This window comes from Schistocerca piceifrons, chromosome 3 (genome assembly GCF_021461385.2).
Source record: "Schistocerca piceifrons isolate TAMUIC-IGC-003096 chromosome 3, iqSchPice1.1, whole genome shotgun sequence".
NCBI classification, from domain to species: Eukaryota; Metazoa; Arthropoda; class Insecta; order Orthoptera; family Acrididae; genus Schistocerca; species Schistocerca piceifrons.
The window spans coordinates 217,627,868-217,642,341 of NC_060140.1; the positions used below are offsets into that span (position 1 = coordinate 217,627,868).

The 14,474-nt window shown below is 43.9% G+C and overlaps 1 protein-coding gene across 1 annotated transcript in view; it reads left to right on the forward strand.

Annotated features, from left to right (window-relative positions):
- LOC124788523 (proton channel OtopLc-like) overlaps positions 1 to 14,474 on the forward strand; it is a 220,359-nt gene that overhangs the window by 1,322 nt on the left and 204,563 nt on the right. The window contains exon 2 of the mRNA XM_047255793.1: positions 7,921 to 8,076. Within this exon, the coding sequence (XP_047111749.1) occupies positions 7,921 to 8,076 (156 nt within the window). The remainder of the gene's footprint in view (positions 1 to 7,920; positions 8,077 to 14,474) is intronic.

The following is a 14,474-nucleotide window of genomic DNA, read 5'->3' on the forward strand; positions in this document are numbered from 1 at the left end:
TCCAAAATTGCTACAGAGCGACTCCGAGTTGAAACACTTCCGCTGACCACCAGACATGAACATTATTGAGCATATCTGGGATGCCTTACAACGTGCTGTCCCTCATACTCTTACGGATTTATGGACAGCCCTGCAGGCTTCATGGTGTCATTTCCCTCCAGCACTACTTCAGACATAAGTCGAGTCCACGCCACGTCGTGTTGCGGCAATTCTGCGTGCTCGCGGGGGCCCTACACGATATTAGGCAGGTGTACCAGTTTCTTTGGCTCTTCAGTATACATTTTTTCGTGTGCTCGATGAATTTTTACTTTCTAAAGAGATGTGTCAAAGAATTTGCATTAAATTTTGCTTGAAAGTGGAATTAGATGCAGCACTGCATTCAAAATGTTGACTGTGGCTTTTGGCGAATCTATTATGAGCACGACAAGAGTTTAGGAGTGGTATAAACGTTTCGAAGAAGATCGAGACGTTGAAGACGTCAACCGCGCTGACGCTTCAATTACCGACGGATATATGGAAGAACTAAAGAAAATAATCTGTAAAATCTCCAGATCACCATAAAAGAGGTTGCTGATGATATCGGCATATCCCCTGGCACGGGCAAGAAATTTCTTCGGATATTTCAAGCATAAAAAGTGTAGCAGCAAAGACTGTTCTAAAATTGTTGAATATCGTCCAAAAACGACGTCGCGTAGGCATCGCTCAGTAATTGCTGAATGAAGTCGACAACGGACCATTACTTCTAAAGAGGGCTATAACAGATGACGAAACATGGGTACGACATCAAAACTAATTCCCTGTAATCCTAATGGAAACTGCCTGAAGGGTCGAGCCCGAAAAAAATTCGACAAGTTCGATCACAAGTGAATGTTCTTCTTACTGTCTTCTTCGATTGCAACGAATAGTGCATCATTAGTTCCTGTCTTATGGTCGTAGGGCCAATAATGAATACTACCGAGAAGCTATGCTCTGTTCGCGCTAAGCAGTCCGAAGAAAACGACCAGAATTGTGGCAATGGCATCGCGATATGCTTCCGCTCACGCCTCAAAGCTTGTCCGTGATACTTTTGGCAAAAAAATTATTCGCCGGAAATCGCCCTCTGCGACTTCTTTCTATCGCTGAGGCTGAAGACAACCATGAAAGGGTGTCGTTTTGGCGCCATTGATGAGATCAAAACAGAACCGCTGATAGCTGAAGACGAAAACGAAAAGTGAGTCCCACAAGTACTACCAAGATTTGATAAAGCGCTGGAACAAATATATTATATCTGAGGGGCATTATTTGGAAAGGGTCAAACTTGATGTTGATGAATAAATGAAAATTCTTTAAGAAAAACAAAAATCCAGTTACTTTTTGTTCACACGTCGTACATCTTGCATGGACAAATCACTGCATTCAGTGTTGCCTGTTAAACACTTTCAACACTTCCTTCATAGTTTTACAATAACCTTATAGTCTTCAACAGTTTGTTTCTCCCTTTCAACGTCTAACAATCTTATTTTTTTAATTTTATGGTTCCAGAAACACTTGAAATTATGTAACAAATTTTTAAAAGTAATTAAGATTAAGATCTGTCTGCTGGAAAGTGTGTTCTCCAAGTAACAAACACTTTTAAGAAGCTTTATTTTACTGCCGTGATTGGTTTCGGGCCATTACGCTCATCTTCAGATGGCTACACTTCTTTCATTATAGTAAGAGTTATCAGCGGCATGTCGTCCTCTCATTTACTCTAGTGATCAGTGTTTAGTCTTGTTTCGGTCTTTATGCATTTCTGGGAAGAAGCACGAAGTGTTCCAGTCTGAACAATACGAACGTATTACAAAATCAACTGTGGCACACGAACATTTCATAGTATTCTTAATGACAGTTTCAGTGTTAGACAAAACACCCAATACACCGTTCTCTAGAACAAATCCCAGGAGCAGATGACACACAGCTAACGATTCTGTTAGTGTAACAAAAAAATATAGCCGTCTGAAGATGAGCATAATGCCCCGAAACCGGACTGTTAAAACTTTTTAAAAAGTATTTGTGGCGCTTGTGTTCTCTATTAACAATTCTTAATTGAACAACAGCTACAGAGTTCAAGAAGATCCAGCAGGGACAAAATGATATAGTAATTATAATTTTTACTAGATTTTTAGATATGTACGTTTCTGTCATGTTTTCTTTATTCGTTGGAAACATTAGCTACCATTTTTTACTCTCTTCAACTCAATCCAAAACTACTTTCATATGTCTTTGTTGTCTGCCCCGCAACATATCCAAAAGCCCAATTCGTCTTTTTCGTACAATATCGAACATTTTAAACCGCCTACATTCATATCCTCTATGTTTATGACATTATCTGCGGCAGTTAGAAACTTTTCGTCGTTTTTTTATATTTTTATTTGTCGTAATGTCATTGAGAACGCTGTTTCTGGAGCGTAGATTTGCTACACTTACAAGTATTGTTGCCTTATTATTCACTGAGAGATAATTTTTGTTGTACGTACTATTAATCACTTGGAATCCCAATTACAGTTTCCCTCCTTTTGCTTCATTAACTTATTTATCTAACCCGTTGATCTGTATAATTTCACCTAAGAAATTTGTTAACCTAATCATTTTTTTGCCAGTGCCAAAGAGGAGTATTTATCGCCCTAGACTATGCTACCGTGTTATACAGTACGACAGGTCATACGAGTCGACGTTACAATACCGATTTTCACTCTTGTCGAAAATCTTATTGTACCGCTATCAGCTGTGACAGAAATCCTTTATGATGGCTAACAGAAATCATCATCACGCACAGAAACTTTTTCCATCACAATCTCCGTATGAATATATACACACATCAAAAAAAAGTTTTGCATCACTCCGGTTTCCAGAACTCCTGAAGATAGACGTTAACTGTGGATATTGTATCACAAACACAGTCCCTTTGGCTGTTCAGAAATGTCAGCGCCTATTAGACGGAGGGGGTCAGACAGCCGATCAGTTCCAGTCATTGCACCAGGAAGGAGGTACAAGGCTCGTGTTGTCTGTAATTCAACCATACCTCGACGGTCAGTACCACGGTTTGATCGCACCCGAATTATTACTTTGTGCCATGAAGGGCTCTCAACAAGGGAAGTGTCCTGGCGTCTCTGAGTGAACCAAAGCGATGTTGTTCGGACATAGAGGATATACAGAGAGGCAGGAACTGTCGATGACATGCCTCGCTCAGGCCGCCCAAGCGCTACTAGTGCAGTTGGTGACCGCTGCCTACGGATTATGGCTCAGAGGAACCCTGACAGCAACGCCACCATGTTGAATAATGCATTTCGTGCAGCCACAGGACGACTAAAACTGCGCAATAGGCTGCATGATGCGCAACTTCACTCCCGACGTCGATGGCGAGGTCCATCTTTGCAACCACGACAACCATGTAGCGCGGTACAGATGAGCCCAACAACATGTCGAATGGACCACTCAGGATTGGCATTACACTGCCTTCCCCAATGAGTGTTGCATATGTCTTCAACCAGACAATCGTCGGAGACGTGTTTGGAGGCAACTCGGTCAGGCTGAACGCCTTAGACACATTATCCAACGATTGCAGCAAGTTGGAGGTTCCCCAATGTTTTGGGGTGGCATTATATGTGGCCCACGAACGCCGCTGGTGGTCATGGAAGGCGCCGTAGAGTATACGTGAACGCCATACTCCGACAGATAGTGCAACCATATCGGCAGCATACTGGCGAGGCATTCGTCTTCACGGACGACAGTTCGCGCCCTCATCGTGCACATCTTGTGAATGACTTCCTTCAGGATAACGACATGGCTCGACTAGAGTGGCCAGCATGTCCTCCAGACATAAACCCTATCGGACATGCCTGGGATAGATTGAAAAGGGCTGTTTATGGACGACGTGACCCACCAACCCCTCTGAGGGATGTACGCCGAATCGCCGTTGAGGAGTGGGACAATCTGGACCAACAGTGTCTTGATACACTTGTGGATAGTATACCACTACGAATACAGGCATGCATCGATGCAAGAGGACGTGCTACTGGGTATTAGAGGTACCAGTGTGTACAGCAGTCTGGACCACCACTTCTGAAGGTCTCGCTGTATTCTGGTACAACATGCAATGTGTGGTTTTCATGAGCAATAAAATGGGCGGAAGTGATGTTTATGTTGATCTCTATTCCAATTTTCTGTACAGGTACGGGAACTCTCGGCAGTGAGGTGATGCAAAACGTTTTTTGATGTGTGTACACGACTTTTAATGTCACACTAATAACATCTACCAACACTTTAGAAGTACGCAGGGCTCGGATTCGTTGTACAATTACATTAGTAGTACAATGGTTCTTCTCCCCAATGTTTCAACTTCATTGAGATGTTCAGTTTGCGTTTGGACGTTATGTACACTATCTGATCAAACGTTTCCGGACAGCCCTGTGTAATAAGGAATTAGCCATTAGATGTCAGCCGCAAATACAGAAGAAGTCGGAGATTGTCTTGTTGTTAGTATAGAAGCAGTAACAGCAGAATGGATCGGTCAGGTCACTTCGAACGTAAACTATTCATTGGATGTCGCCTTAGTATCAGATACGTGAGGGGCAATACAACCCTTCTAAATGGTTGGAAACGTGAAGAAACAACCACAGCTAAACCGAGACCAGCTACATGAGGGACAATGCAACCATTCCAAATGGTTGGAAAGATGAAGAAACAACCACAGCTAAACCGAGGCCAGGCAGACATCGTTTACTGACGGACAGGGATCGTCGACCATTGCGGAGGGTGGACGCAAAAAATCATCAGGAAATGAGAGGAAGGAATCATTCTTGACTTACAGAGTACCACCGGCAGTGTAGCTAGCACAGTGATAGTAGGGAATTGAAAATAATGGGGTACAATGGTCGAACAGCTTCTCATAAACCACACTCTTCTGTGATCAATGCTAAGCGACGCTTGAGTTGGCGTAAAGAGCGCGCCACCGGACAGTGGATGAATGCGAACGAGTGAAAATTGGAAATTTGTGGTACGGTCTTATGGGACCAAACTGCTGAGGTCATCGGTCCGTAAGCCTACACACTATTTAATCTACCTTAAACTTACTGACGCTATGGACAACCACACACCCATGCCCGATGGAAGACTCGAACCTCCGACGGGGGGAGCCGCACGGACCGTGACAAGGCGCATTAGACCTCGCGGCTACCCCGTGAGTGATTTGAAATTATGAATCACGCTGTGCCCTATGGCAATCCAATGGAGTGGGTTGGGTTTCAGGAATTCCTGGAGAATGTTACTTTCCTTCACGTGTAGTGCAAACAAGAAGTATGGAGATGATGGTGTTACGGTGTGGCTGTATTTTTCATGGTTAGGGTGTGGACTCCTTTTCGAACTTGGACTTCACAGCTGCATGTACTTAGTATAATAGAAGTACAGTTCAGAGACGATGATTTTGTAAACATGACAATGAACCCTGGCTGTGCGACAATGGTTTGTGGACAATAACATTCCTCAAGTGGACTAGCCTGTACATAGTCCCGACCTGAACCCAATAGAACATTTTTGATATAAGACAGAACGACTTTGCTCCAGTCCCCAGCCTCCAACATCACAACATTCTCTGGTTTCGGCTGTTGAGGAATGATGGACCGCCACGCAGGGGAGTTCAAGTTGCCACCAAAGGAGAGGGTGGACACACCTCATATTGAAAAAATGGAAATGAGCGTATGGTATCGTTGGCCGGGAGGCCCCTATTCGGGGAAGTTCGGCTGCCAAGTGCAAGTCTTATTTCATTCGACGCCAATTTGGGGGCTTGCGCGCCGGTGATGAGGATGAAATGATGACGAAGACAACACAACCCGACCAGGAATTGAACCCGGCCCCCCTTGCATGGGAGGCGACCACGTTACAACCCGGCTACGCAGGCAGACACCACCTCATATTGATGTCCACTAATAGGTGTGCGAATACAGCGCTCGAAAAACTTTCTGTGCCTGATGATTATTTGTCGTAGCAACACTGTAGGTATTTATAGCAGCTGATGTGATTTTCGATAAGTATTTGCAAGCTATTGACTTCCATCTACCGAAAATGGTTAGCAGTCTGTTTCAAGAGCCAGTTCTTTGATCTGGGGATGTGGACAGAATAAGTTCGAGTGGTTATTTGTATGTTTATCGCAGTGTTTCCTCTAGGTAAGAGTTGTCGATTTACAGTCCCAAAAATGTTATCAAACCGTTTACGAATGACCAGCTGACGGGGCAGTAGATTCTGCCCAGTAGTAACAGAGAAGTTTGTAAAAATTTTACTCTTTTTTTTTTTTAAATTTAGTCATCAGTCTTCTGACTGGCTTGATGCGTCGCACCACGAACTCCTCTCCCGTGCCAATCGTTTCTTCTGAGAGTAGCACTTGCAACCTACATTCTCAATTATTTGCTGAATGTATCCCTATCTCTGTCATCCTCTACAGATTTTACTCTCTATAGGCGTCTCTAGTACCATGGAAGTTATTCCATGATGTCGTAACAGATGTCCTGTCATCCTGTCTGTCCTTGTCAGCGTTTCCCATACATTCCTTTTTTTTGCCGATTCTCGAAAGATCCTCCTCATACCTTACTACTTCAGTCTACCTAATTTTCATCATTTTGTAGCACCGCCTCTCAAATGCTTCGCTCCTCTTTTGTTCTGGTTTTGCCACACTCAGTGTCTGATTGCCATACAATGCTATGCTCCAAAGATACATTCTCAGAAATTTCCTGCTCAAATTAAGACCAATATTTGATACTAGCGCACTTCTCTTGGAGACGAATGCCCTTTTTGGTAGTCTACTTTTAATGTCCTCCTTGCTCCGACTGTCATAGGCAATTTTACTGTCTAGGTAGGAGGATTCCTTAAATTCACCTGCTTTGTTGATCACGAATAGGATGTTAAGTTTCTCGCTGTTCTCATTTCTGCTATTTCTCATTACTTTCGTCTTTCTTCGATTTACTGTCAGTCCATATTCCGTACTCATTAGACTGTCCATTCCATAAAGAACATCCTATAGTTCTTCTTCACTTGCACTGAGGATATAAATGTCACCAGAGAGTCTTAACATTGATATCCTTTCACTTTGACTTTTAATTCCACACTTGAACGTTTCTTTAATTTCCATCGTTGCTTCTTCGACGTATGGATTGAATGGCAGGGGCGAAAGACTTCATCTATGTCTTACACCCTTTTTAATTCGAACACTTTGTTCTTCGTCTTCCCCTCTTATTTGTGCGCTCTTGCTTCTTGTACACATTGTATATGACCGTCTTTCCGTATTCTTACTCATACTTTTCTTAGGATTTCAACATCTTACACCATTTTACATTGTCGATCGCTATTTACAAGTCGACAAATCCTATGAAAGCGTCTTGATTTTTCTTTAGTCTCGCTTCCATTATCAACCACAACGTCAGAACTGCGTCTCTGGTGCTTTTACCTTTCCTAAAACCTAACTGATCCTCATCCAACACATCCTCAATTTTCTTTCCCATTCTTCTGCACATTATTCTTCCCAGCAACTTGAATGCATGTACTGTTGAGCTAATTGTGCGATAATTCTCGCTTTTTTCGGCTCTTACAATCTTGGGAATTGTGTGGATGACGTTTTTCCGAAAGTCTTATAGTATATCGCCAGTCTCATAAACTCGTTTTATTGCCACTTACCCCCGATGATCTTAGAAATTCCGATGCAATGTTATCCACCCCTTCTGCCTTCTAAATCCTGATTCTAATTTCTGTCCCCTATCTCTTCTCTATCGACTTGCTTTTCTTCTTGTATCACGTCATCAGATAAGTTCTCAAGCACCAGTAATTACATTATTGTAGACTCCTCTCGCTTCCCTTTCGAATCTCCACTAGGCAATGCTGGGCTCTCTGGTGAGAACTCCATTACCTTGTTTGCAGCTACAGTTTGGGCCGGCGTACGGCGGTTCTGCGGCAGATCTCCGTACAGCAGTCCGCCAGTCCGCGCTCGACGAGGCTCCGCCGGCTAGACGCTACAGAGGCTCCCAGTCGACCGAGAACCTACCCTACGCTGTTGAGCAGTCGCCGCCACTCAGGGTTGGTACTAATGTGCTGTTTCTCGTGAAAAACATACGAAATCTTCTAACGCAGTTGACGAGAGAAAGTGACAGGAAAAAAGGAGAAATGGTGCATTTGTTTGGCCATATTATCCGCAGTTGCTGTATAGTTTTTGAAACTTCGAGAGGCGTTCAATAAGTAACTCAACTTTTTTTCATGAAAGTAAATTGGTTTAATTCAAGTTCCCAATACACCATATTATCGCCCCCTCTTTTGACTACGAAACCGTATTTTTCATCATAATATCCGTTTAAGGCGACGGCTTTACGCCACCTTGCTTGGAGGGCCTCTATGCCCAGTTGGCACCACTCTATTGGTCAATGTCAAAGCCAACGTCTTGCTACTTTAATAACCTCCCCATCCTCTATGTGCTGCTTCCCGCGGAGGGCATCAAATGTTCAAATGTGTGTCAATACCTAAGGGACCAAACTGCTGACGTCATCGGTCCCTATACTAATTAAACTAACTAAAGGGGCGTAGGACGTGAAACGGGCCGACTTGGAGCAGTAGAGGCACCACACGACATTTTAATTTCCACTGTCGATACTCTTACAAATAAATTCATACAACTTTGTTAGCATGACCAGGAAGGATTCAGGATTCACACTCATAGCAGTGCAAAAACGTAACAGAATATTTTTTTTTTACATGTGAAAATCCATAATTTTTTCACTTACTATTAGCTGCATTTGTTGCTATAGGTACACTTTTCTTCGTAAGTAAGAGAGATTCTTCGACGAATTTTGCTCAGCATACAAACCATACTTACTGGTGTATGGAACTCTAGAATTCATTTAATTTATGAAAAATGAATGAGCTGTTACATTTTAAATTTCATGTTTAGAAAAAACTCAATTTTTTATTTAATTGTCTCAATCTTACCACAGTTTTTAATAGATTTGGAAAATTGTAGAGTTTCATACAACAAATGCAGCCAATAGTGAAAAAATGATGAAATGTCACATCTAAGAAAAATGTATTTTGTTAGGTTTTTGAAGTTTCGCTGCTATGAGTGTGTATCCTGAATCCTTCCTGGTCATGCTGACAAATTTTTATGCATTTATTTGTGAAATTATAGACAGGGGAAATTAAAATGTACTGTGGTATCTCTCCTGCTCCAGGTCAGCCCGTTTGACGCCCTATCCCCCTTAAACTAACCCATGCCCGAGGGAGGACTCGAACCTCCGGCGGGAGGGGCCGCGCAATCTGTAACATGGCGCCTCTAACTGAGCGGTCACTCCGAGCGGCGGAGTGCATCCTTCACTGGGCCTAACAGACGAAAGTTGGAAGGTGCTAGATGTGGGCTATAGGATGGATGAGAACGAACAGTTCAGTGAAGTTGTATGAGCTCCTCTCTGGTGCGCAGACTTATATGAGGCCTTGTGCTGCGAGGTGTTTGATTTTGATCCGTCGATCACCTCAAATGGAACCAGAATGAGATTTTCACTCTGCAGCGGAGTGTGCGCTGATATGAAACTTCCTGGCAGATTCAAACTGTGTGCCAGACCAAGATTCGATGTCCCGAGTTCGAGTCTTGATCCAGCACACAGTTTTAATCTGCCAGGAAGTTTCATATCAGCGCACACTCCGCTGCAGAGTGAAAATCTAATTCTGGAAACATCCCCTAGGCTGGGGCTAAGCCATGTCTCCACAATATCCTTTCTTTCAGGAGTGCTAGTCCTGCATTTGCATAGTTTCCAGGAGAGCTTGTGTAAAGTTTGGAAGGTAGGAGACAAGGTAGAGGCGGAAGTAAAGCTGTGAGGACGGACCGTGAGTCGTGCTTGGGTAGCTCAGGTGGTAGAGCACTTGCCCGCGAAAGGCATAGGTCCCGAGTTCGAGTCTTGGTCCGACACACAGTTTTAATCTGCCAGGAAGTTTCACCTCGTATGAAAGTACAGGGTGTTTCAAAAATGACCAGTATATTTGAAACGGCAATAAAAACTAACCGAGCAGCGATAGAAATACACCGTTTGTTGCAATATGCTTGGGACAACAGCACATTTTCAGGCGGACAAACTTTCGAAATTACAGTAGTTACAATTTTCAACAACAGATGGCGCTGCAAGTGATGTGAAAGATATAGAAGACAACGCAGTCTGTGGGTGCGCCATTCTGTACGTCGTCTTTCTGCTGTAAGCGTGTGCTGTTCACAATGGGCAAGTGTGCTGTAGACAACATGGTTTATTCCTTAGAACAGAGGATTTTTCTGGTGTTGGAATTCCACCGCCTAGAACACAGTGTTGTTGCAACAAGACGAAGTTTTCAACGGAGGTTTAATGTAACCAAAGGACTGAAAAGCGATACAATAAAGGATCTGTTTGAAAAATTTCAACGGACTGGGAACGTGACGGATGAACGTGCTGGAAAGGTAGGGCGACCGCGTACGGCAACCACAGAGGGCAACGCGCAGCTAGTGCAGCAGGCGATCCAACAGCGGCCTCAGGTTTCCGTTCGCCGTGTTGCAGCTGCGGTCCAAATGACGCCAACGTCCACGTATCGTCTCATGCGCCAGAGTTTACACCTCTATCCATACAAAATTCAAACGCGGCAACCCCTCCGCGCCGCTACCATTGCTGCACGAGAGACATTCGCTAACGATATAGTGCACAGGATTGATGACGGCGATATGCATGTGGGCAGCATTTGGTTTACTGACGAAGCTTATTTTTACCTGGACGGCTACGTCAATAAACAGAACTGGCGCATATGGGGAACCGAAAAGCCCCATGTTGCAGTCCCATCGTCCCTGCATCCTCAAAAAGTACTGGTCTGGGCCGCCATTTCTTCCAAAGGAATCATTGGCCCATTTTTCAGATCCGAAACGATTACTGCATCACGCTATCTGGACATTCTTCGTGAATTTGTGGCGGTACAAACTGCCTTAGACGACACTGCGAACACCTCGTGGTTTATGCAAGATGGTGCCCGGCCACATCGCACGGCCGACGTCTTTAATTTCCTGAATGAATATTTCGACGATCGTGTGATTGCTTTGGGCTATCCGAAACATACAGCAGGCGGCGTGGATTGGCCTCCCTATTCGCCAGACATGAACCCCTGTGACTTCTTTCTGTGGGGACACTTGAAAGACCAGGTGTACCGCCAGACTCCAGAAACAATTGAACAGCTGAAGCAGTACATCTCATCTGCATGTGAAGCCATTCCGCCAGACACGTTGTCAAAGGTTTCGGGTAATTTCATTCAGAGGCTACGCCATATTATTGCTACGCATGGTGGATATGTGGAAAATATCGTACTATAGAGTTTCCCAGACCGCAGCGCCATCTGTTGTTGAAAATTGTAACTACTGTAATTTCGAAAGTTTGTCTGCCTGAAAATGTACTGTTGTCCCAAGCATATTGCAACAAACGGTGTATTTCTATCGCTGCTCGTTTAGTTTTTATTGCCGTTTCAAATATACCGGTCATTTTTGAAACACCCTGTATTTACACATCCAACATCGCAGGAGTCACAGATGTGTGCTGCCGGCCGGCATGCGGAAGATCGGACAGGTTTGAGCAGCCTTGTTGCGATGATGGGAGACGCCTCGCCCAACGACTCAACGTGCTGTTGTTCGCCGCCAGGTCTCCTAAGATATTCTGACAGCGCCCGTGAATATCTGCGATGCTCTGGTCTTCCGCCGAAAAAAAACTCAATGACTGGTCTCTGCTAGGAAGGCACGTCCATTACAGTCGCCATTTTGGAGCCTACGTATAGCACCACTACCTGTCGGAACTTTATGTAACTATAGGGTCTGAAGCGGGAATATTCTACGATGTCCCATAACAAATTCCGCAGTTTTACAACCGAAATTGGCGGAAAAAAATGTGTTTCATTATTTATTGAACGCCCCTCGTATTTTAAATCCCTCTTTGCAACTACAGGAAAATGCATTTTTTTTTTTCATTTTATTGAAGTAAAACATCATCAGTGATGAAATAATATTTCCGATTTTCGTTCACATAAGGAAACGCCGTCTGCTTTCACGTTTTTGATATATTCCATCGTTTGGCGATGTTGTTTCCCTATCCCACACTGCTGTAGGGAGCTATGCATTTCTTGACGTAAAACACAACACAGTGTAGAAAACAATAGTGGTGGTACATTGCGTTTTGGTTCACTTCAAGAAATGCACAGTTCCACAAAGCAGTCGGGGAAAAAGACAGTGCTGAAGGATGGAATATCACAAAAACGTGCGAATAGATGAAGTTTCCTGATGTGAACGAAAATTAGACATAAAACCCCACCACTAATGATGTTTTATTTCGAAAAAACAAAATAAGTTTAGCGACAAAAATACGCATTTTCTTGTAGTTCAAATAACTTCAATAAAGGAAGAATGGTGCTGAGTGAGTGTTGTGAATAACTGATTATTACTATGAATTCGGCCCACACCCATGGTGAGAGAAAAATGTTTGCCAAGTACAGTTCCTTTTAGGTAGCCATTGCACGCCATGATTATTAAACACTTTTCTGGCAGGGCACACTATAGCATCATGTGGCAAAACAACAAGAAATCACCAATAACGTTTATTAAAAATGTGTTACAAAATAATACTTAACTTTGATACAATTTGATGTGTAGCACTAGACGTCCTATCTAACAGAATGGTATTCAAATAACTTTGCTGTCTCTTGGCAGTCTATGAGTGAACCGTGAAAATTTACTTTATTTACTAGCGATTCATCAAGAACATTAACACACTATGTGAGCGTGGAAGTAGTTGCCAAGGAGTAACTGATGGAAACAAATTAAATTTCAACCAATGGAAATTTTATTCATAAAAGCCTTTTCAAAAACAGATTTAAATTTTATAAGCTGAAAAGCACCCTCGAAATATCAAGTTACAATTTAACAAATGTGAATTTTATTTCTAAAGCTTTTCAAAACAGTTTTAAAATTATAAGCAGGAAAGCGCCCTCGAAATATCAAGTTACAATTATTCAGAGGCAGATAAAAAAATTTTTTGTTACAGTAGGTGCCTTGGGGCCGAGAAGCTTCCACTCCCTTTCAACACGGTCGTAGCCACGACCGCTCACAACGACCTCTGAAAAACTACACTGGTGCAAATCTGCAACACACCAGATTACTTTAAACTAAAATTTTTAACAACTCACACGAACACATTAACCATACCCACCGTAAGAGGGATGGAAATGGTACCAACACACACACTAAGAACTTATTTTCTACCAAAAGTGCAATTTGTTTTTAAAAGGGCTCTTACAGTGGAAGGGTGGCAACTTTATAAAATGACTATTTAAATAAAACCCATGAAATTCAAACTTACATAAAATGTACAACATGCTCTTCATTACACATATACCGCCTCGCGAGATGATAGGCAAGATAAAAACATATTTCTGGAATTCATCCTTTAAATTCGTTAACACCGAATCCGACAAACATGACAGAGGCAGCTATTAACGTACGGCAGACTGACAGACAGACATACACTAACTGCCTAACAAATGCGGACGAGAGACAGGCGAGCAAGCTGGGGACGAGAGACTGACCAAGCAAACAAGTAGGATTTAACAACTAAATGACACAACATATCTCCAGTCACTTCTAATAAGCTGCGATTTCTGGCGAAGATCTGGCGCAGCACTCTCAAAACGCTCTCCGGAACCGTCCACTGTCAGTCGCTTCAACGGACGCAGGAAGGCGCGCCGATCTCCCGTCTCACGGCGTCGCAACTCGTACCGGCCAGACCGATGTCGTGGATTGACTCCTGTTGCTCTCGTGTCGGCCGCGAAGCCACTACGCCTCGTTATACGGCGCGGCCACTGGACTCACGTGGCGACCTCACATGCGCCGACGCTCAAGGCGGACAAGTCATCTGATGTCCCAGTGCGCAACCGACCAACCGATCGATCCAACCGCCAATGTCCATTGCCTGAGCAAACTCGAGCAGACCGGCGGCCTAACACATACTAGCACTCCGGACGACAGACACACTGACTGGCCCACACTGACTCGGCTTTTCAACTGACCAGACTCGCCGAGACCGACAGACTGCCCAACTAACTGCCTCCGACTGACTTCCCTATTCACACTCCCACTGGCGAGCTTATAGCGGCCCTTAAATGCACGTGAGCAGGCAACCTTTCCCCGTCCTCCACAATGTCCATCCCTTTCAGCGCCCCCACACCCTCCAGCAGATCTCCCTCGCCGCCCGTTCCATCTTCCAACTCAAGATGTACGCCACCTACTCAAACAACCAGGCCCATTTCACCTTCTCCCGCCTTGACACCCTCGTCTAAATCCCTGTCATGGCGCGATAGCAACGTATCCTTTTCAACAACATCCGCTCCCTTCCCGCCAACAAGAACCTCTTCCTGCACACCCTTGCCACCCACCGCATGGATGCCTT